Source organism: Bombina bombina, chromosome 1 (genome assembly GCF_027579735.1).
Source record: "Bombina bombina isolate aBomBom1 chromosome 1, aBomBom1.pri, whole genome shotgun sequence".
Lineage (NCBI taxonomy): Eukaryota > Metazoa > Chordata > Amphibia > Anura > Bombinatoridae > Bombina > Bombina bombina.
Genome location: NC_069499.1, coordinates 1,046,988,470 through 1,047,012,974, shown reverse-complemented (window position 1 = coordinate 1,047,012,974; position 24,505 = coordinate 1,046,988,470). Strand labels below are relative to the sequence as shown.

The window sequence follows — 24,505 nt, the reverse complement described above, 5'->3', positions numbered from 1 at the left end:
CCCTGCCTTGATATAAAAGTGTATTCTGGAATAAATGAGAGCAGGCGTGAATATTATAGGATACCAGATGGGCCTTAGATAAACTAGTCTAGGGTTTAGAATGTGTAAAGTGTTTAAGGCACCCTGCCTTGATATAAAAGTGTATTCTGGAACCTGATGTAGATATAAACCTTTTTACCGGAGGGACCGGACTGCTGTGTGATAAGGAACAGCTACCACAAAGGACCTTTCTTTAAGTGGCCATTCAAGCTCTCTATGTGAGGTTATGAGTCCTTAATATTGGTCTGGTAGAAGTTATGACCCTTGGGCAGGGCCGGCAACTTGTAAGTGAGGGGTGCGTCAGTTATGTGTGTCAAGCTCCGTGTAACAACGGCACCTTGGGGGAAAGTCGCCCTGCAGAAGAAGCTGAGGTGGACACTCACGCTGCTTTGCAGCCAACTCACCTCCGGCAGTTCCCTCGATCGCTGTTCAGGTCAGTAGAAGTGCGCAACAGATGCGCAGGTCGCAGATGAAAGAGACGAGTCCTTAACTGTTCTGTGTAGTTGCGTCTCTGACCCAAGGCACACTGTCTCTCGGTTGTATTGCTTCCGACCGTGCTAGGCTTTCTGTGGCCAAGGCGGCACTTATCTTTAATTCTTCTTGCCGGAATCAGGAAAGCCGCGATCGTGCAAAATGTCTCAGCCGGCGTTTTGTTGGCGTGGAGCCAGGCCCCAGACGAGAGCCTCTCAACAAGTGCGGTATTTTAGAAAATAACAGCTTGTATATGTCACTGTCTGTATCGGGTGTACATTAGGCACTAAGGGGAAGGGAAAAAGGGGACTTATTGCCATCTACAAGTATTTTTAGTCGTTGTGGGAGATAGGAGCCCTTCTAAGTCGCAGCCATCTCCCAGCGTGGCTTGACTCCGCCCCCAGTAATCAGCTCTTTTACCTTTAAAAAAAATACAAACAACCCCCCCAACAGTAAAACCCACCACCCACACAACCAATCCCCCAAATAAAATACTATCTAAAAAACCTAAGCTCCCCATGCCCTGAAAAGGGCATTTGGATGGGCATTGCCCTTAAAAGGGCAGTTAGCTCTTTTGCAGCCCAAAGTCCCTAACCTAAAAATAAAACTCACCCAATACACCCTTAAAAAAACCTAACACTAACCCCCTGAAGATCGACTTACCACAGAGAATCCTCTTCTGCCGACGGACTAACGACGAATGAAGGTACCTTTTAAGTGACGTAATCCAAGATGGCGTCCTTTAGATTCCGATTGGCTGATAGATCAGCCAATCGGAATTAAGGTAGAAAAAATCCTGTTGGCTGATGCAATCAGCCAATAGGATTGAGCTTGCATTCTATTGGCTGATTGGAACAGCCAATAGAATGCAAGCTCAATCCTATTGGCTGATTGGATCAGCCAATGATCAGCCAATAGGATTGAACTTTAATCCTATTGACTGATTGCATCAGCCAATAGGATTTTTTCTTCCTTAATTCCGATTGGCTTATAGAATTCTATCAGCCAATCGGAATCTAAGGGACGCAATCTTGGATGACATCACTTAAAGGTACCTTCATTCTGTTTTAGTCGTCACCAGAAGAGGATGCTCCGTGTTGGATGTCTTGAAGATGGACCCGCTCCGCGCCGGATGGATGAAGAATTCTGCCCGTCTGGAGGACCACTTCTGCCCAGCTTGGATGAAGACTTCTGCCCGTCTGGAGGACCACTTCGCCCGGCATGGATGAAGACGTCTCCCGGTAAGTCGATCTTCAGGGGGTTAGTTTTAGGGTTTTTTTAAGGGTGTATTGGGTGGGTTTTATTTTTTAGATTAGGGTTTGGGCGGCAAAAGAGCTAACTGCCCTTTTTAAGGGCAATGCCCATCCAAATGCCCTTTTCAGGGCAATGGGAAGCTTAGTTTTTTTTTAGATAGTATTTTATTTGGGGGGGTTGGTTGTGTGGCCCCGCTAAAGGCCCTTTTAAGGGCTATTGGTAGTTTAGTTTAGGCTAGGGTTTTTTTATTTTGGGGGGGGCTTTTTTATTTTGATAGGGCTATTAGATTAGGTGTAATTAGTTTAAATTTCTGTAATTTGCTTATTATTTTCTGTAATTTAGTGTTTGTTTTTTTTGTACTTTAGCTAATTTAATTTAATGTAGATAATTGTATTTAATTTAGGTAATTTATTTAATTATAGTGTAGTGTTAGTGTAACTTAGGTTAGGTTTTCTTTTGCAGGTAAATTTGTATTTATTTTAGCTAGGTAGTTATTAAATAGTTAATAACTATTTAATAACTATTCTACCTAGTTAAAATAAATACAAACTTGCCTATAAAATAAAAATAAACCCTAAGATAGCTACAATGTAACTATTAGTTATATTGTAGCTAGCTTAGGTTTTATTTTACAGGTAAGTATTTCGTTTTAAATAGGAATAATTTAGTTAATGATAGGAATATTTATTTAGATTTATTTAAATTATATTTAAGTTAGTGGTTGTTAGGTTTATGGTTAGGGGTTAATAAATATAATGTAGGTGGCGGCGATGTTGGGGGCACGTTACACCAGCTCACCGCTGACTTAAGCAGCGCTGGTATTGGAGTGCGGTAATGAGAAAAAATTTGCTCAACGCTCACTTCTTGCCTTTTAACGCCGGGTTTGTAAAAACCCGTAAAACCAGCGCTGTAGGTAAGTGAGCGGTGAGAGAAAACTGCTCGTTAGCACTGCACAGCCTCTAACGCAAAACTCGTAATCTAGGTGTAAGATTACAAAAAATAATAAACAAAATTATCCCAAATAATAAAAATTACACCTAATCTAATAGCCCTATAAAAGCAAAAAAGCCCCCCCAAAATAAAAACACCCCCTAAATTAACAATAAACTACCAATAGCCCTTAACCCCTTAATGACCACAGCACTTTTCCATTTTCTGTCCATTTGGGACCAAGGCTATTTTTACATTTCTGTGGTGTTTGTGTTTAGCTGTAATTTTCCCCTTATTCATTTAATGTACCCACACATATTATATACTGTTTTTCTCGCCATTAAATGGACTTTCAAAATATAACATTATTTTCATCATATCTTATAATTTACTATAAAATAAATTATAAAATATGAGGAAAAAATGGAAAAAAACACACTTTTTCTAACTTTGACCCCCAAAATCTGTTATACATCTACAACCACCAAAAAAAACATATGCTAAATAGTTTCTAAATTTTGTCCTGAGTTTAGAAATACCCAATGTTTACATGTTCTTTGCTTTTTTTGCAAGTTATAGGGCCATAAATACAAGTAGCACTTTGCTATTTCCAAACCACTTTTTTTCAAAATTAGCGCTAGTTACATTGGAACCCTGATATCTGTCAGGAATACCTGAATATCCCTTGACATGTATATATTTTTTTTTAGAAGACATCCCAAAGTATTGATCTAGGCCCATTTTGGTATATTTAATGCCACCATTTCACCGCCAAATGCGATCAAATAAAAAAAATTGTTCACTTTTTCACAATTTTTTTTCACAAACTTTAGGTTTCTCACTGAAATTATTTACAAAAAACTTATGCAATTATAGCATACATGGTTGTAAATGCTTCTCTGGGATCCCCTTTGTTCATAAATAGCAGAAATATATGGCTTTGGTTTTGCTTTTTACTAATTAGAAGGCTGCTAAATGCGACTGCGCACCACACGTGTATTATGCACAGCAGTGAAGGGGTTAATTAGGGAGCATGTAGGGAGCTTCTAGTGTTAATTTTAGCTTCAGTGTAGTGTAGTAGACAACCCCAAGTATTGATCTAGGCCCATTTTGGTATATTTTCATGCCACCATTTCACCGCCAAATGCAATCAATTTAAAAAAAACGCAAAATTTTTCACAATTTTAGGTTTCTCACTGAAATTATTTACAAACAGCATGTGCAATTATGGCACAAATGGTTGTAAATGCTTCTCTGGGATCCCCTTTGTTCAGAAATAGCAGACATATATGACTTTGGCGTTGCTTTTTGGTATATAAAAGGCCGCTAAGTGCGGCTGCGCATCACACGTGTATTATGGCTAGCAGTGAAGGGGTTAATTAGGTAGTTTGTAGGGAGCTTGCAGGGTTAATTTTAGCTTTAGTGTAGAGATCAGCCTCCCACCTGACACATCCCACCCCCTGATCCCTCCCAAACAGCTCCCTTCCCTCCCCCACCCCACAACTGTCCCCGCCATCTTAAGTACTGGCAGAAAGTCTGCCAGTACAAAAATAAAAGTTTTTTTTAAAAAAAAATAAAATACATCTTTAGCATATTTACATATGCTACTTTGTAGGATCCCCCCCTTAGCCCCCAACCTTCCTGATCCCCCCCCCCAAAACAGCTCTCTAACCTCCCCCTCTGCCTTATTGGGGGCCATCTTGGGTACTGGCAGCTGTCTGCCAGTACCCAGTTTGCAAAAAAAAATATTTTTTTTTTATTTTTTTGCCTGTTTTTCTGTAGTGTAGCTTCCCCCCCCCCCCCCCCCACAGACCAATCCCCCACCCCCTGACTAATGTATTTTTACTTAAATCAAAGTATTTTTTTACAACTTTTCATACATAATTTTTCTGTAGTGTAGCGGTTCCCACCCGCTCCCTCCCCGTGCACGCGCCCGCCCTCCCGTGCACGTGCGCGCCTCTGATCACCCCCGCCCACGATCCCGCCCCCCTACAGATCATCAGGGCCATCGATGGCCGCCACCCGCCTCCCGAACTGGCTCCCACCCACCAACGGATTTAGCCGGTGATGTCCGGTGCAGAGAGGGCCACAGAGTGGCTCTCTCTGCACCGGATTGCTAAAAAAGGTTATTGCAGGATGCCTCAATATCGAGGCATCACTGCAATAACCGGAAAGCAACTGGAAGCGAGCAGGATCGCTTCCAGCTGCTTTCCAGACCAAGGATGTACGCCACACGTCCTCGGTCATTAAGTGTATTTTTTTTGAGGACGTGTGGCGTACGTCCTTGGTCGTTAAGGGGTTAAAAGGGCCTTTTGTAGGGCATTGCCCTAAGTTAAACAGCTCTTTTACCTAAAAATTACAAAGTCCCTCTAGCAGTAAACCCCCCACCCAACCAACCCCCCAAAATAAGAAAACCTAAGTCTAAAAAAAAAAATATTGTCCCTCCACAATGGATGTCCTCGCCGCCGGCGATGATGCTCCACATCACCGGATTGAAGATAGAAGATGCCCCTGCAATGGATGAAGATGTCGCCGCCTGGATGAAGACTTCTCGTCGCCTGGATGAAGATGTCCAGACTTCAGGAACTGTGAGTAGATTTCCTGGGGTTAGTGTTAGTTTTTTTGTTTTTTTTTTAAGAATAGGGATGGGCAGTAAAAGAGCTGAATGCCCTTTTAAGGGTAATGCCCATACAAATGCCTCATTAGGGGCAATGGGTATCTTAGCTTTTTTATACTTAGTATTTTTTTTAGGTAAAAGAGGCTATTGGTAGTTTATTATTAGCTTAGGGGGTGTTTTTATTTTTGGGGGGCTTTTTTATTTTTATAGGGGTATTAGATTAGGTTTAATTGTTCTTATTTTTGATCATTTTGTTTATTATTTTTGTAATCTTACGGCTAGATTTAGAGTTTGGTCGGTAACGACCCGCGTAGCTAACGCTGGCTTTTTTCTTGCCGCACCTTTAAAATAACTCTGGTATTGAGAGTCCACAGAATGGCTGCGTTAGGCTCCAAAAAAGGAGCGTATAGCATATTTAATGCAACTTCAACTCTCGATGCCAGAGTTGCTTACGGACGCGGCCAGCCTCAAAAACGTGCTCGTGCACGATTCCCCCATAGGAAACAATGGGGCTGTTTGAGCTGGAAAAAAACCTAACACCTGCAAAAAAGCCGCGTTCAGCTCCTAACGCAGCCCCATTGTTTCCTATGGGGAAACACTTCCTACGTCCGCACCTAACACTCTAACATGTACCCCGAGTCTAAACACCCCTAACCTTACACTTTTTAACCCCTATTCTGACGCCCCCGCTATCGTTGACCCCTGTATATTATTTTTAACCCCTAATCTGCCGCTCCGTAAACCACCGCTACTTACATTATCCCTATGTACCTCTAATCTGCTGTCCCTAACACCGCCGACCCCTATATTATATTTATTAACCCCTAATCTGCCCCCCACAACGTCGCCTCCACCTGCCTACACTTATTAACTCCTAATCTGCCGAGCGGACCGCACCGCTATTATTATAAAGTTATTAACCCCTAATCCGCCTCACTAACCCTATAATAAATAGTATTAACCCCTAATCTGCCCTCCCTAACATCGCCGACACCTAACTTCAATTATTAACCCCTAATCTGCCGACTGGAGCTCACCGCTATTCTAATAAATGTATTAACCCCTAAAGCTAAATCTAACCCTAACACTAACACCCCCCCTAAATTAAATATAATTTTAATCTAACGAAATTAATTAACTCTTCTTAAATAAATTATTCCTATTTAAAGCTAAATACTTACCTGTAAAATAAATCCTAATATAGCTACAATATAAATTATAATGATATTATAGCTATTTTAGGATTAATATTTATTTTATAGGTAACTTTGTATTTATTTTAACCAGGTACAATAGCTATTAAATAGTTAAGAACTATTTAATAGCTAAAATAGTTAAAATAATTACAAATTTACCTGTAAAATAAATCCTAACCTAAGTTACAATTAAACCTAACACTACACTATCAATAAATAAATTAAATAAAATACCTATAATTATCTACAATTAAACCTAACACTACACTATCAATAAATAAATTAAATACAATTCCTACAAATAAATACAATGAAATAAACTAACTAAAGTACAAAAAATAAAAAAGAACTAAGTTACAAAAAATAAAAAAATATTTACAAACATTAGAAATATATTACAACAATTTTAAACTAATTACACCTACTCTAAGCCCCCTAATAAAATAACAAAGCCCCCCAAAATAAAAAAATGCCCTACCCTATTCAAAATTACTAAAGTTCAAAGCTCTTTTACCTTACCAGCCCTGAACAGGGCCCTTTGCGGGGCATGCCCCAAGAAGTTCAGCTCTTTTGCCTGTAAAAAAAAAAACATACAATACCCCCCCCAACATTACAACCCACCACCCACATACCCCTAATCTAAACCAAACCCCCCTTAAATAAACCTAAAACTAAGCCCCTGAAGATCTCCCTACCTTGAGTCGTCTTCACCCAGCCGAGCCAAATTCTTCATCCAAGCGGAGCAAGAAGAGGTCCTCCATCCGGTAGAAGTCTTCATCCAAGCGGGGCAGAAGAGGTCTTCCATCCGATTGAAGTCTTCATCCAAGCCGCATCTTCTATCGTCATCCATCCGGAGCGGAGCGGCAGCATCCTGAAGACCTCCGACGCGGAACATCCATCCTGACCGACGACTGAACGACGAATGACGGTTCCTTTAAATGACGTCATCCAAGATGGCGTCCCTCGAATTCCGATTGGCTGATAGGATTCTATCAGCCAATCGGAATTAAGGTAGGAAAATTCTGATTGGCTGATGGAGTCTGCCAATCAGAATCAAGTTCAATCCGATTGGCTGATCCAATCAGCCAATCAGATTGAGCTCGCATTCTATTGGCTGATCGGAACAGCCAATAGAATGCGAGCTCAATCTGATTGGCTGATTGGATTCTATCAGCCAATCGGAATTAAGGTAGGAAAATTCTGATTGGCTGATGGAGTCTGCCAATCAGAATCAAGTTCAATCCGATTGGCTGATCCAATCAGCCAATCAGATTGAGCTCGCATTCTATTGGCTGATCGGAACAGCCAATAGAATGCGAGCTCAATCTGATTGGCTGATTGGATCAGCCAATCGGATTGAACTTGATTCTGATTGGCTGATTCCATCAGCCAATCAGAATATTCCTACCTTAATTCCGATTGGCTGATAGAATCCTATCAGCCAATCGGAATTCGAGGGACGCCATCTTGGATGACGTCATTTAAAGGAACCGTCATTCGTCGTTCAGTCATCGGCCAGGATGGATGTTCCGCGTCGGAGGTCTTCAGGATGCTGCCGCTCCGCTCCGGATGGATGACGATAGAAGATGCCGCTTGGATGAAGACTTCAATCGGATGGAAGACCTCTTCTGCCCCGCTTGGATGAAGACTTCTACCGGATGGAGGACCTCTTCTTGCTCCGCTTGGATGAAGAATTTGGCTTGGCTGGGTGAAGACGACTCAAGGTAGGGAGATCTTCAGGGGCTTAGTGTTAGGTTTATTTAAGGGGGGTTTGGGTTAGATTAGGGGTATGTGGGTGGTGGGTTGTAATGTTGGGGGGGGGTATTGTATGTTTTTTTTTACAGGCAAAAGAGCTGAACTTCTTGGGGCATGCCCCGCAAAGGGCCCTGTTCAGGGCTGGTAAGGTAAAAGAGCTTTGAACTTTAGTAATTTAGAATAGGGTAGGGCATTTTTTTATTTTGGGGGGCTTTGTTATTTTATTAGGGGGCTTAGAGTAGGTGTAATTAGTTTAAAATTGTTGTAATATATTTCTAATGTTTGTAAATATTTTTTTATTTTTTGTAATTTAGTTCTTTTTTATTTTTTGTACTTTAGTTAGTTTATTTCATTGTATTTATTTGTAGGAATTGTATTTAATTTATTTATTGATAGTGTAGTGTTAGGTTTAATTGTAGATAATTATAGGTATTTTATTTAATTTATTTATTGATAGTGTAGTGTTAGGTTTAATTGTAACTTAGGTTAGGATTTATTTTACAGGTAAATTTGTAATTATTTTAACTATTTTAGCTATTAAATAGTTATTAACTATTTAATAGCTATTGTACCTGGTTAAAATAAATACAAAGTTACCTGTAAAATAAATATTAATCCTAAAATAGCTATAATATCATTATAATTTATATTGTAGCTATATTAGGATTTATTTTACAGGTAAGTATTTAGCTTTAAATAGGAATAATTTATTTAAGAAGAGTTAATTAATTTCGTTAGATTAAAATTATATTTAATTTAGGGGGGTGTTAGTGTTAGGGTTAGACTTAGCTTTAGGGGTTAATACATTTATTAGATTAGCGGTGAACTCCAGTCGGCAGATTAGGGGTTAATAATTGAAGTTAGGTGTCGGCGATGTTAGGGAGGGCAGATTAGGGGTTAATACTATTTATTATAGGGTTAGTGAGGCGGATTAGGGATTAATAACTTTATTATAATAGCGGTGCGGTCCGCTCGGCAGATTAGGGGTTAATAACTTTATTATAATAGCGGTGCGGTCCCGCTCGGCAGATTAGGGGTTAATAAGTGTAGGCAGGTGGAGGCGACGTTGAGGGGGGCAGATTAGGGGTTAATAAATATAATATAGGGGTCGGCGGTGTTAGGGGCAGCAGATTAGGGGTACATAGCTATAATGTAGGTGCCGGCTCTTTGCTGTCGGCAGATTAGGGGTTAATTATTGTAGGTAGCTGGCTGCGACGTTGTGGGGGGCAGGTTAGGGGTTAATAAATATAATATAGGGGTCGGCGGTGTTAGGGGCAGCAGATTAGGGGTACATAAGTATAACGTAGGTGGCAGTCGGCAGATTAGGGGTTAAAAAAATTTAATCGAGTGTCGGCGATGTGGGGGGGGGCTCGGTTTAGGGGTACATAGGTAGTTTATGGGTGTTAGTGTACTTTAGAGCACAGTAGTTAAGAGCTTTATGAACCGGCGTTAGCCCAGAAAGCTCTTAACTACTGACTTTTTTCTGCGGCTGGAGTTTTGTCATTAGATTTCTAACGCTCACTTCAGACACGACTCTAAATACCGGAGTTAGAAAGATCCCATTGAAAAGATAGGATACGCAATTGACGTAAGGGGATCTGCGGTATGGAAAAGTCGCAGCTGGAAAGTGAGCGTTAGACCCTGTTTTGAATGACTCCAAATACCGGCGGTAGCCTAAAACCAGCGTTAGGAGCCTCTAACGCTGGTTTTCACGGCTACCGCCAAACTCCAAATCTAGGCCTTAGAGTCTTATTTTTCGTAATTTTAGAGTTTTTATTTTTTGTAATGAATTTTTTTTTAATTTTTTCATAGTGTTAGGATTTTTTTAATTTGTTATTTAGGTTGATTTATTTTTCATTAATTTTATTGTTTTCAAATAGTAATGTTAGGTTACTTTAAAGTTTAAACTTAGTTTTTTTGTCTATTTCATAGGTAAATTTGTATTTATTTAAAGATAGTTATATTTTAAATTTAATTTAAAATTAGAGGGGTGTTAGGTTTACGGGTTTATAGTTTAATTTAGTATATTGCTTTATGGGGGGCCATCAGTTTAGGGGTTAATACGTTTAGTTTATTAGTTGCGATGTGGGGGGCTGGTGGTTTAGGGGTTAATAGTTTTATTATAGTATTAGCGATGTGGGGGACTGGCGGTTTAGGGGTTAATAGTTTTATTTAGTGTTGGCGATGTCAGAGGGCAGCGGTTTAGGGTTAATCATTTTATTTTGTGTCGGCGATGTAGTGGGCGGAGGATTAGGGGTGTTTAGACTAGGGGTTTATGTTAGGGTGTTAGTTTTTAACATAACTTTTATTTTCCCAATAGACATTAATGGGGATTGTGTTATGGCGATCGCCATTCCGCAATCGCAGGCGTTAGTTTTTTTCTAACAATTTCTCCTTATTGATGTCTATGGGGAAAAGCATGCACGAGCACGTAATCTCAGGCCTTGGCTTTTGTGCGGTATGGAGCTTTTTGAAGCCATAACTCACAGCACAAGGAGGTTTTTGTGCAACTTGTAATGGCAGCACTATGGAAGGTGCGAAAATGCTAATTTATTTACGCACCTGGGTTACTGCACAACTTGTACTCTAGGTGTTTCGATCTGAATGGAAGAAGGAACCTTGAGACAAAAGGTTTGGCCTTAGAGGAAGAGGCCATGGCGGGAAAACTGACATTCGGTACAGGTCCGCATACCATATCCTGGGAGGCCACCCTGGGGCTATTAGGATTACAAATGACTGTTCCATTTTAATTTGGGAAATCACTCTGGAGAGTAGGATCAGAAGGGGAAATATATAAGCAGGCTTGAAAGAACAGGGAACTGCTAGAGCATCCAACACTTCTGCCTGAGGATCCCTTTACCTTGCAAGGTACGAGAGGCTATCAGATCTATTTCTGGTAGGCCCCAGTGTTGTACAATCAGACCACTCTCCTGGATGTAGGTACTGACAACTGAGGTAGTCTGCCTTCCAGCTGTCTACACCTGGGATGTGAATCATAGTGATAAGGAATTGATTTCTGCCCATGAGAGGATTTCACATACTTTATCATGGCTAGGGAACTGCGAGTTCCCTCTTAATGATTGACATAAGCTACTGCTGTAACATTGTCTGTCTGAAAACAGAGATAAGGCCCTGAAGAGTGCACAGAGTTCTGAAACATTGATTGGCAACCTCGCCTCCAAAGGATTCCAAATTCCTTGTGCTGTCAGAGACCAACAGACAGGTCCCCAACCTGATAGACTTTCAACTGTAGTGATCACAGAACAGGTAGGGCAAGCAAAAGAAGCCCCCTGAAGTATAGACTGGTGATTCAGCCACCAAGTCAGAGATAGGTGTGTGTTGGGATCTAAGAATATCTGTTGGGATATCTTGAGTATAATCCTTGCCCCATTGGCACAACATACAAAGCTGAAGAGGTCTCATATGAAATCAAACAAATATAATCGCATCGGAAGCTTCAATCATGAGGCCTAGTACTTCCATACATAGAGCCACTGAAGGGACTGAGAGATACTGAAGGTTCAGACAAGCTGATATCCATTTTATTTGTCTCTTTTCTGTCAGGGAGAGTCATTGACACTGAATCTATCTGGAAACCTTAAAAGGTGACGTTTGTCTAAGGAATCAAGGAACTCTTTGGTAACTTGATCCTCTAACCATGTCTTTGAAGAAACAACAATAGTTGTTTTGTGTGAAATTCTGCTAAATGAGAAGAATGAGCCATTACCAAGATATCGTCCAGGTAAGGAAATACTGCAAAATATTGATTTCCGATTACAGGCAAAAGGGCATTTCGAACCTTGCTAAATATTCTTGGAGCTGTAGCTAGCCCAAACGGAAGAGCAACAAACTGATAATGCTTTTCCAGAAAAGAAAACCTCAGAAACTAGTAATGTTCTGGGTGAATTGGGATGCAAATATAAGTATCCTGTAAATCTATTGTGGACATAAAGTGACCTTGTTAAATAAAAGGCAGAACAGTCCTGATAGTTTCCATTTTGGAAGTTGGTATTCTTACAAATTTGCTTAGAGTTTTCAGATCCAGAATTGGTCTGAAAGAGTTTTCCTTCTTTGGTACAATGAAAAGATTTGAATAATATCCCATCCCCTGTTCCTGCAGAGGAACTGGGACAATTACTCCCATATATTCCAGATCTGAGACAGGTTGAAGAAAAGCTTTTGGAATAGGGGTTAGAAAAAAACGTCCTGTAGAAGGACTTATTTTGAATCCAATTCAATATCCCTGAGATATGTTTTGATTCCAGGGATTTTGTACAGATTGTAACCAAGCTTTCAGAAAAAGGTTTAATCTTCCCCCTACCTGTGATTCTGGGTTGGGGATTGTATCTTCGTGCGGTCTTAGAGACTGGATAATTTTTTTTATTCTGTTTGGATTCATTCGAATTTTAAGTGGGTCTCCAGACTGAGCCAGATGGTTTAAGGGTCAGTTTTCTGTTCTCTATTCTGAAGAAAGGAACAAAAAACGATTAGGAGCTCTGAATTTTCCTTTGGACTTTTTGTCTTGAGGAAGAAAAACTCCTTTACGTCCAGTATTAGTAGAAATAACAGAATCCAGTTGAGACCCAAACAATTTCTTCCCTTGGAAAGAAAGAGAAAATAATCTAGTTTTAGACACCATTTCAGGATTTAAGCCATAGGGCTCTTCTGGTAAGTATAGCTAGAGACATGCTTTTGATGTTCATTTTCATAATATCAAATACTGCATCGCAAATAAAACAAATTTGCATTTTGAAGCAATATCAATAGATTAGAATATTCAGGGTCAGTGGACAATTGCTGGACAAGACTGGTTAACCAGTAAGTAGAAGAAGCAGCCAAGTCAGCAATAGATATAGCTGGTCTAAGTATATAGCCAGTATGTAAAAATACCCTTTTTAGATAAGATTCAAGTTTTCTGTCTAAATGGTCTTTAAAAGAAGTACTGTCTTCTAGAGGAAAAGTAGTGTGCTTAGCCAGATTGGAAAGGGCTCAACTTTGGGAACCATTTCCCATAACTCTAACAGCAGGTAGACAATATAATTTCTTAAACCTTCTAGAAGGAGTACAAAAGCCACCTGGTTTAGACCATTCCTTAGCAGTCATGTCAGAGACCGCATCAGGTATAGGGAAAATCTCGGGGAGATTGACAACAGTTTTGTATACTGACTTTGAATGATTACAGGGTTTATCATTAGAAGGTTTAGATTCCTCAACCCTTTAAGTGAGTAAGGGCTTCTTGTACTATCAGGCGGGCGGACAGCTTCTCAACAATCGCATGACTGAGGGGGCTGTCAACCACAGAGAGCTTGCAAGCTCTCAATGATTTTCCCATGCCACCTCAGAGGTGGCGTAGGGTGTAAGAAGCAGCGGTCTAATGACCGCTGCTTCTTACAAGTGCTCCAGAGCAGCTCTCGCTGCTTTGTACATGAAGCCCTAATACTTCTTTCAAAAGAGAATATATTCAATTTTAAATAAAAGTGAGGAATTATCGGGTTCTACATCAGAAGAGGGAGCCTCACTGTTAGAGGAATCCTCATTGTTCGAAGATACTACAGTATTTTGTAGGTCAGGACTTATATAACTGGTAGAAGGTAAAATTTGAACTGGCTTATTTGAAGGCGGTAATACAGCCAGGGCCTTCTTAATGGATGCAGTAATTAGCTCTTTCATTGCTGTAGGTACTCCATCTGCATCTTTCTGTAAGGAGGAGACAGTAGGTGCGTTAGTACACTTAGAAACATCATGCGATTGATCAGTATGAGATAAAAGATCCAAACATGAGTCATATAAATAAGCTGACTGGACTTTGGTTAGGGGAGTCCCCCTGGTGTGCACCAACTCGAATTACTGGAAAAATTAAGGATTAAGTGAGTGCTGGTCCTGCTTGTCTAAATAAAAGCTACTTCAGTTGTTTTACAATAAGCACACTTAGCTTTGGTAGAAAGGTGTTCAGTAGACTCAGTTAATGTGGTAAATTTAGGGACAGATTGGTGCTGCTCCATTATGGCAAACATTTTTAGTATATTATGTTATATTTTAGTATAAGACGTTCACACTGTATAAAACTTACAGTAGTCATAACACATAGTCTTCCTACCCATTTATGTTATGCAGATATTGGATACATATTCACCTAAGGTTGTTAGAAGGTTCACTGTACAGGTTCATTTTAGTATGTTAGGGAATGCTCTATACATTGTCTGTCACAAATGCTTTATGACACCTTTAACTTGTGCATCCTCTCTCTCAGCGACCATGCATTCAGACACCAAATGTGAACTGTGTGCGGAAGGGACATTTTCTAACATCTCATCAGATACAGAGCCTTGCAAAGCATGGAGCCGGTAAGAGACATACAAAGCAATACATATTTAGTTACATATTGTAATACACAATGCAGCTAATTCACTAAAGCTCACTAATCTCATTTTCTAGTGAGTAGGCCTGTAGAATATAATAGGAAATACTGAGACAAGACTGGCTGAAGAGAGCCATAATTGGGTTTTGCTCATTGACAAGCCAACAGCTATGGAAATGAAGAACATATACCCCTCCTAAGTAACATATAAATGTGAAAGTGCTTTACTTTCTCACAGATACGCATTTTAATTTTTTCATAACCACATCCACAGAGATACACATAGACACACAATGAAACAGTTTTGTTCTATTTTGACATCATGTAATTCATTTATTTGTAGATGTTCCCATACGCAGACAGAAGATATCCCGGGATCTAGTACCAGTGATGTATCATGTCGTGAGTATGATTTTCCTGTCCAAACATGCATCTTCTCAGTGCCAGGTGAAGTGCTGTTGTTTCAAATGTAACAATCTGGAATCAATGGCTGAGACACTTACCTCACCACAAACCCTTACTGATGCACTGAACGTTAACACAGTGTTTCAACAGGGGCCAGGGGTTAGAGAGCAATGAGACTAAACTTTGTTGCTGAACTCTCTCTCTCTCTCTCTCTCTCTCAAAGAAAGACATATCTTTTTATAAGTTTAGACTCGCTAGCCAGACGAATATAAACTTACATAAGATACTTTAACACAGTTTTCTGATAGTTTACCTTTACCCTGGATTCTTACAGTCTGGGTCTAAGCCTCACAAGGAAAAGCAGGACAAAATCACTTAAGAAATGCAGTGTCCACAAACAAGTCAAAGCCGAATACCAAGTCAGTTACAAACAAGGGTTTAATACAAAAGCATAGTCAGGGAAAGCAGAAAGTCAGACCAGTAAGTCCAATTCGTAATTGCCAGAGTAAGATGTTCAGAAACTCAATACACAGGCAACCACATGCTACAAACACAGAGCTAATATAGACTGCTGCAGTTAAGGCCTAATTGATCTTCTAGGCCTACTTAAAGGTACAGTACGCCTAACAGCAGCAGGTACAGAAATCACTGTTTTAGACATACACTTATCATGACAAGAGGATTTGTTTAGTTGTTATTGAGGCTTTTTAGATGATATGTAGAGTGTGAGAATTTTGAGTGATTAATTTCAATATATTTAGTGCTCTATTAAATGAGGGTGAATGCAGTTATTTTGAGACATTTGAGTAGCAAATTCTGAAATGTAGGGTTCTGTAAAGCAGGTGGCAGTTTTCTATCAGTGTGTGTGTAATGTCAGCAAATGTTTAAAACAATAGATAGAATTTTATTAAAGTAACTGAAATACAGTATTGTAGTTATAAAGGAATATGAAAACTGGGCTTATGTAGTTAGAGGATTTAAAGGGTCATGTTCATGCAAAAATGATGTGCTCTAGTTAGACCACATCATTTTCTCCAACATTGGTGTGTCCGGTCCACGGCGTCATCCTTACTTGTGGGATATCTCTTCCCCAACAGGAAATGGCAAAGAGTCCCAGCAAAGCTGGCCATATAGTCCCTCCTAGGCTCCGCCCACCCCAGTCATTCTCTTTGCCGTTGCACAGGCAACATCTCCATGGAGATGGTTAAGAGTTTTTTGGTGTTTAAATGTAGTTTTTATTCTTCTATCAAGTGTTTATTTTAAAATAGTGCTGGTATGTACTATTTACTCTGAAACAGAAAAGGATGAAGATTTCTGTTTGTGAGAGGAAGATGATTTTAGCAGACAGTAACTAAAATCGATTGCTGTTTCCACATAGGACTGTTGAGATGAAGTAACTTCAGTTGGGGGAAACAGTTAGCAGACTTTTCTGCTTAAGGTATGACTAGCCATATTTCTAACAAGACTGTGTAATGCTGGAAGGCTGTCATTTCCCCTCATGGGGACCGGTAAGCCATTTTCTTAGTCTCAAACAGAATAAAGGGCTTAATATGGGCTATAAAACTGGTAGACATTTTTATGGGCTAAATCGATTGCTTTATTTGGGCATTTTATTCATATTTATGCTGACAATTCGCATTTATAAACTTGGGGAACGTTTATTAAACGGCAGGCACTATGTTAGACACCTTTTCCAGTCAGGGGGCCTTCCTAGTTGTAGACTGAGCCTCATTTTCGCGCCATTACTGCACAGTTGTTTTTTGAGAGCAGGGCATGCAGATGCATGTGTGAGGATCTGAAATTTGCTGGAAAAGCTTCTAGAAGGCGTCAATTGGTATCGTATTCCCCTCTGGGCTTGGTTGGGTCTCAGCAAAGGCTATAGCTGGGACTGTATAGGGGTTAAATTTGTAAACGGCTCCGGTTCCGTTATTTTAAGGGTTAAAGCTCTGAAATTTGGTGTGCAATACTCTTAATGCTTTAAGACACTGTGGTGAAATTTTGGTAATTTTTGAACAATTCCTTCATACTTTTTCACATATTCAGTAATAAAGTGTTTTCCGTTTAAAATTTAAAGAGACAGTAACGGTTTTGTTTTAAAACGTTTTTTGTGATTTGTTGACAAGTTTAAGCCTGTTTAACATGTCTGTGCCTTCGGATAAGCTATGTTCTATATGTATGAAAGCCAATGTGTCTCCCCATTTAAATTTATGTGATAATTGTGCCATAGCGTCCAAACAAAGTAAGGACAGTACTGCCACACATAATGAAATTGCCCAAGATGATTCCTCAGATGAGGGGAGTAAACATGATACTACATCATCTCCTACTGTGTCTACACCAGTTTTGCCCACACAGGAGGCCCCTAGTACATCTAGTGCGCCAATGCTTATTACCATGCAACAATTAATGGCTGTAATGGATAACTCCATAGCAAATATGTTATCCAAAATGCCTACTTATCAGAGAAAGCGCGATTGCTCTGTTTTAAACACTGAAGAGCAGGAGGGCGCTGATGATAATTGTTCTGTCATACCCTCACACCAATCTGAAGGGGCCATGAGGGAGGTTTTGTCAGATGGAGAAATTTCAGATTCAGGAAAAATTTCTCAACAAGCTGAACCTGATGTTGTGACATTTAAATTTAAATTAGAACATCTCCGCGCACTGCTTAAGGAGGTGTTATCTACTCTGGATGATTGTGACAACTTGGTCATTCCAGAGAAATTATGCAAGATGGACAAGTTCCTAGAGGTTCCGGTGCACCCCGACGCTTTTCCTAAACCCAAGCGGGTGGCGGACATAGTAAATAAGGAGTGGGAAAAGCCCGGCATACCTTTTGTTCCCCCCCCTATATTTAAGAAATTATTTCCTATGGTCGACCCCAGAAAGGACTTATGGCAGACAGTCCCTAAGGTCGAGGGGGCAGTTTCTACTCTAAACAAACGCACTACTATTCCTATCGAAGATAGTTGTGCTTTCAAAGATCCTATGGATAAAAAATTGGAGGGTTTGCTTAAAAAGATTTTTGTACAGCAAGGTTACCTTCTACAACCCATTTCGTGCATTGTTCCTGTCACTACAGCAGCGTGGTTCTGGTTCGAGGAACTAGAAAACTCGCTTAGTAGAGAGACTCCATATGAGGAGGTTATGGACAGAGTTCATGCACTTAAGTTGGCTAACTCTTTTATTTTAGATGCCGCTTTGCAATTAGCTAGATTAGCGGTGAAAAATTCAGGGTTTGCTATCGTGGCGCGCAGAGCGCTTTGGCTAAAGTCTTGGTCAGCGGATGTGTCATCCAAGACAAAATTGCTTAACATCCCTTTCAAAGGTAAAACTCTATTTGGACCAGAATTGAAAGAGATTATTTCAGACATCACTGGGGGAAAGGGCCACGCCCTTCCACAAGATAGGCCTTTCAAGGCCAAAAATAAGTCTAATTTTCGTTCCTTTCGCAATTTCAGGAACGGACTGGCCTCTAATTCTGCATCCTCTAAGCAAAAGGGGAATGCCTCACAACCCAAACCAGCCTGGAAACCGATGCAAGGCTGGAACAAGGGTAAGCAGGCCAAGAAGCCTGCCGCTGCTAACAAAACAGCATGAAGGAGTAGCCCCCGATCCGGGACCGGATCTAGTGGGGGGCAGACTCTCTCTCTTTGCTCAGGCTTGGGCAAGAGATGTTCAGGATCCCTGGACGCTAGAAATAGTTTCTCAGGGTTATCTTCTGGAATTCAAGGAACTACCCCCAAGGGGAAGGTTCCACATGTCTCACTTATCCTCAAGCCAAATAAAGAGACAGGCTTTCTTACATTGTGTAGAAGACCTGTTAAAGATGGGAGTGATACACCCAGTTCCAATAAAGGAAAAAGGAATGGGATTTTATTCCAATCTGTTCGTAGTTCCCAAAAAAGAGGGAACTTTCAGACCAATTTTGGATTTGAAGATCCTAAACAAATTTCTCAGGGTACCATCGTTCAAGATGGAAACCATTCGAACGATTCTACCCACTATCCAGGAAAGTCAATTTATGACTACCGTGGATCTAAAGGATGCGTACCTACATATTCCTATCCACAAAGAACATCATCAGTTCCTAAGGTTTGCTTTTCTGGACAAGCATTACCAGTTTGTGGCCCTCCCATTTGGGTTAGCCACTGCTCCAAGGATTTTCACAAAGGTACTAGGGTCCCTTCTAGCGGTTCTAAGACCGAGGGGCATTGCAGTAGTACCTTACTTGGACGCCATTCTAATTCAAGCGTCGTCCCTGTCAAAAGCAAAGGCTCATACAGACATCGTTCTGGCCTTTCTCAGATCACACGGATGGAAGGTGAACATAGAAAAAAGTTCTCTGTCTCCGTCGACAAGAGTTCCCTTCTTGGGAACAATAATAGATGCCTTAGAAATGAGGATTTTTCTGACAGAGGTCAGAAAGTCAAAACTTCTAAGCTCTTGTCAAGTTCTTCATTCTGTTCCTCGTCCTTCCATAGCGCAGTGCATGGAAGTAGTAGGGTTGATGGTTGCAGCAATGGACATAGTTCCTTTTGCACAAATTCATCTAAGACCATTACAACTGTGCATGCTCAAACAGTGGAATGGGGACTATACAGACTTGTCTCCAATGATTCAAGTAGATCTGAAGACCAGAGATTCACTCCATTGGTGGCTGACCCTGGACCATCTTTCCCAGGGAATGAGCTTCCGCAGACCAGAGTGGGTCATTGTCACGACCGACGCCAGTCTGGTGGGCTGGGGCGCGGTCTGGGAATCCCTGAAAGCTCAGGGTCTATGGTCTCGGGAAGAGTCTCTTCTCCCGATAAACATTCTGGAACTGAGAGCGATATTCAATGCTCTCAGAGCTTGGCCTCAACTAGCAAAGGCCAGATTCATAAGGTTCCAACCAGACAACATGACGACCGTTGCGTATATCAATCATCAGGGGGGAACAAGGAGTTCCCTGGCGATGAAAGAAGTGACCAAAATAATTCAATGGGCGGAGGATCACTCCTGCCACCTGTCTGCGATCCACATCCCAGGTGTGGAAAACTGGGAGGCGGATTTTCTCAGTCGTCAGACATTCCATCCGGGGGAGTGGGAACTCCATCCGGAGATCTTTGCCCAAATAACTCAATTATGGGGCATTCCAGACATGGATCTGATGGCGTCTCGTCAGAACTTCAAGGTTCCTTGCTACGGGTCCAGATCCAGGGATCCCAAGGCGACTCTAGTAGATGCACTAGTAGCACCTTGGACCTTCAACCTAGCTTATGTATTTCCACCGTTTCCTCTCATTCCCAGGCTGGTAGCCAGGATCAATCAGGAGAGGGCCTTGGTGATCTTGATAGCTCCTGCGTGGCCACGCAGGACTTGGTATGCAGACCTTGTGAATATGTCATCGGTTCCACTATGGAAGCTACCTTTTGAGACAGGACCTTCTTGTTGAGGGTCCATTCGAACATCCAAATCTGGTCTCCCTCCAGCTGACGGCTTGGAGATTGAACGCTTGATTCTATCGAAGCGTGGGTTTTCAGATTCTGTGATAGATACCCTGGTTCAGGCCAGAAAACCGGTAACTAGAAAGATTTATCATAAAATATGGAAAAGATATATCTGTTGGTGTGAATCCAAAGGATTCCCATGGAATAAGATAAAAATTCCTAAGATTCTCTCCTTTCAACAAGAAGGTTTGGAGAAAGGATTATCTGCAAGTTCTCTAAAGGGACAGATCTCTGCTTTATCTGTCTTACTACACAAAAGACTGGCAGCTGTGCCAGATGTTCAAGCATTTGTTCAGGCTCTGGTTAGGATCAAGCCTGTTTACAGACCCTTGACTCCTCCCTGGAGTCTAAATCTAGTTCTTTCAGTTCTTCAAGGGGTTCCGTTTGAACCTTTACATTCCATAGATATTAAGTTACTATCTTGGAAAGTTTTGTTTTTGGTTGCAATTTCTTCTGCTAGAAGAGTTTCAGAGTTATCTGCTCTGCAGTGTTCTCCGCCCTATCTGGTGTTCCATGAAGATAAGGTGGTTTTGCGTACTAAGCCTGGTTTTCTTCCTAAGGTTGTTTCTAACAAAAATATTAACCAGGAGATAGTTGTACCTTCTTTATGTCCGAATCCAGTTTCAAAGAAGGAACGTTTGTTACACAATTTGGATGTAGTCCGTGCTCTAAAATTCTATTTAGATGCTACAAAAGATTTCAGACAAACATCTTCCTTGTTTGTTGTTTATTCTGGTAAAAGGAGAGGTCAAAAAGCGACTTCTACCTCTCTTTCCTTTTGGCTTAAAAGCATCATCCGATTGGCTTATGAGACTGCCGGACGGCAGCCTCCTGAAAGAATCACAGCTCACTCCACTAGGGCTGTGGCTTCCACATGGGCCTTCAAGAACGAGGCTTCTGTTGACCAGATATGTAAGGCAGCGACTTGGTCTTCACTGCACACTTTTGCCAAATTTTACAAATTTGATACTTTTGCTTCTTCGGAGGCTATTTTTGGGAGAAAGGTTTTGCAAGCTGTGGTGCCTTCCGTTTAGGTAACCTGATTTGCTCCCTCCCTTCATCCGTGTCCTAAAGCTTTGGTATTGGTTCCCACAAGTAAGGATGACGCCGTGGACCGGACACACCAATGTTGGAGAAAACAGAATTTATGCTTACCTGATAAATTACTTTCTCCAACGGTGTGTCCGGTCCACGGCCCGCCCTGGTTTTTTAATCTGGTCTGATTAATTATTTTCTCTAACTACAGTCACCACGGTACCATATGGTTTCTCCTATATATATTTCCTCCTGTCCGTCGGTCGAATGACTGGGGTGGGCGGAGCCTAGGAGGGACTATATGGCCAGCTTTGCTGGGACTCTTTGCCATTTCCTGTTGGGGAAGAGATATCCCACAAGTAAGGATGACGCTGTGGACCGGACACAACGTTGGAGAAAGTAATTTATCAGGTAAGCATAAATTCTGTTTTTGCTGTACTTGACCCTAGCTTACAATGTGTTTAACCCTCGCAAATGTGTTAATCACATTTATTGCAGCTCCTAAGCAGGACTTAGCCAGGGATTTGCAGCTACATATGTATGCCTCTCCTGATTGACTCACTGACCATATTCTTTTAGCTTAAGAGTGGTATTTTACCTTTGTGTTTAATCCCCACAAATTGTTTAAATACAGTTATTGATCCAAAAATGACTTGTTCTGATAATTTAAAGCATGCACTTTTTTAAGGTAGAATGTCCCTTTAATCTAAGGGTAAATATACAGTATTTGATTGACAGGTTTTGATCATTTATGTTTCAGATAGTAATTGTGTATACAATTTGTTTACAGTTTCAATTTCTGTTCCAAGATCAGAGGGTGTAAATCCACTATATGCTTTCTTCCTGATACCCTGTCTGCTGGTTTTAGGAGGTCTGCTCTGGATGTTATACAGGAGGGGTGAGTATATTATGCACACTGAAGAGTGAAGACAAGACACCCATGGGACAGATAAAACATGTGAGCCTCAAAAGATCACTAAATAGAGTTGATTTGCATAATTAACAAATGCATGTTAAAAAGACAATGCAATAGCACTTAGTCTGAACTTCAAATAAGTAGTAGATTTTTTTCTGACAAATTTCAGTTATGTATATTTCCACTCCCTCTGTATCATGTGACAGACATCAACCAATCACAAATGCATATATGTATAGTCTGTGAATTCTTGCACATGCTCAGTAGTAGCTGGTGACTCAAAATGTGTAAATATAAATAGACTATGCACATTTTGTTGTTTAAAATTGCCTGCTCTATCTGTTTCATGAAAGTTTAATTTTGACTTGAGTGTCCCTTTACCAAAAGGTCTAATGTATAATTAATGGGGTTACAGGATTATAAAAAGTGCAGTAGAATGGGGAGTACTGTAAAAATAGAATGAACCTAACATTTGACTTCTTTTGTTGTGTTTTAGTTTTAAGGAAACAACCTTTTGTAAAGGAAACCAATCAGGTATGAACAGATTAAAAAAAAATCATATATAAAATATACACAATTCAACTGATACAGAGGTAATTGAATTGGTTTGTGTTACAGAAAATGTTGCTAGAGAATCCAAATCCAAATCATCATCAAGTCCCTGAAGAGAATAACGACCCTGTGATACCATTTTCTATGCAGGGATTGCCTGTGGCACAGGAACAGGGGAAGGACAGTCGTATGTCACAGGAGGAAGTGTGATGGGAACGCATTGTAACATGTAATAGTTTCAACGCCGCAACAACTTGTAAAAAAACAGACGGATATGGTCACGTTTAGTATCTTTTTTTTTTATTATTTGTTAAATAAAATGTCAACATATAGAGAAAATGAGCACTCTAAATTAAGATTTAAGGAAATAAAGGGATTCTACATTTTGAACTAAGAGCAGACATTAAAATAAATTGTTGTTAAGACCCTCTACTCACCCTATGGGGGCTTGCTAGGATCTATTGTATGGCCTTTTTTGCCATTTGCACCATTCATAGAAACCTATCTGAAGCCAATATTTTATTCCGCAGGCTCATGCAAGTGTACGGTACCTAATAAAGCTAATTGGTGGACACCAAAACACCCCTCTTTGGGGAGGGGAAATAGTATTGATAAATGAATTAAGCTGAAAAGAACATTCTAGTGTAAAACACATTGCCAGTTTCTTTCAGGGAATTTCCCCCATTCTGCTTCAGATATGGCTAGTGATTGGAACACGTGCTCACCTATTTAGAGAGGCTTACCACCTCTTCTCTGAATTTTTTTTTATCCTAATTAACCAAATAATTCTTGAACTGCCGTGTCTCACTGCCGTAGGTACAATCCATGTGACGCGCTACCCCACACTGTCTGTCTTCTCACACTTCAAAGCACTTCAGGACAGGGCCCTCATCCTACTGTATTTGTTTTGTTTTTTTATATATATATTTTTAACCAGGTATCACTGTTAGGATGTACCCTATTCATATACCCAATGCTACAGAATTAATTGGCAGTTTACAAATAAATGATAATAATATTGTTTGCCTGCTTCTAACTTTTCCATACCTTTTGTAGGAGTTGAACACACAAAGATCTATTCATTAAGAGGTGCATGGCAGATGATTTGAAACATTTAAATTCCTGCCATTAACTATGCCTGATGATGGGCCAAACCCAATAAATATCTCCTGCAAGAAGAACTGAGTTAGCTCCGCACATTGCATAGTTAATGCTGTGTACAATTCACCTTAAACAGGAGAATTGCAGGCAGCAGGTGGATTGTATGCAGCATTAAAGGGACAGTCAAATAAAAAAATGTGCAGAGCTGACTCAGCTCTTCTTGCAGCAGATACTCACTGGGTTTGGTCCTTCATAGTGCATAGTTAATGAAAGATTTCAAATCACATACAATTCACCTCTCTGTGAATAGAGCCTTAGTAAAATAAATTAATTTGTTTAAAGATAAGATGATCTAATTAAATATAACACTTTATTGTTAGAATG

At 40.4% G+C, this 24,505-nt stretch overlaps 1 protein-coding gene across 1 annotated transcript in view; it reads left to right on the top strand.

The window, feature by feature from the left end:
• The window catches only part of LOC128666802 (tumor necrosis factor receptor superfamily member 5), a 72,549-nt gene extending 48,508 nt beyond the window's left edge, over window positions 1–24,041 (top strand). Inside the window, exons 5-9 of the mRNA XM_053721633.1 lie at window positions 14,513–14,606; window positions 14,964–15,022; window positions 22,343–22,450; window positions 22,965–23,002; window positions 23,087–24,041. Coding sequence (XP_053577608.1) covers window positions 14,513–14,606; window positions 14,964–15,022; window positions 22,343–22,450; window positions 22,965–23,002; window positions 23,087–23,230 — 443 coding nt within the window. The 3' untranslated portion in view covers window positions 23,231–24,041. The remainder of the gene's footprint in view (window positions 1–14,512; window positions 14,607–14,963; window positions 15,023–22,342; window positions 22,451–22,964; window positions 23,003–23,086) is intronic.
• Window positions 24,042–24,505: the final 464 nt, after the last annotated feature.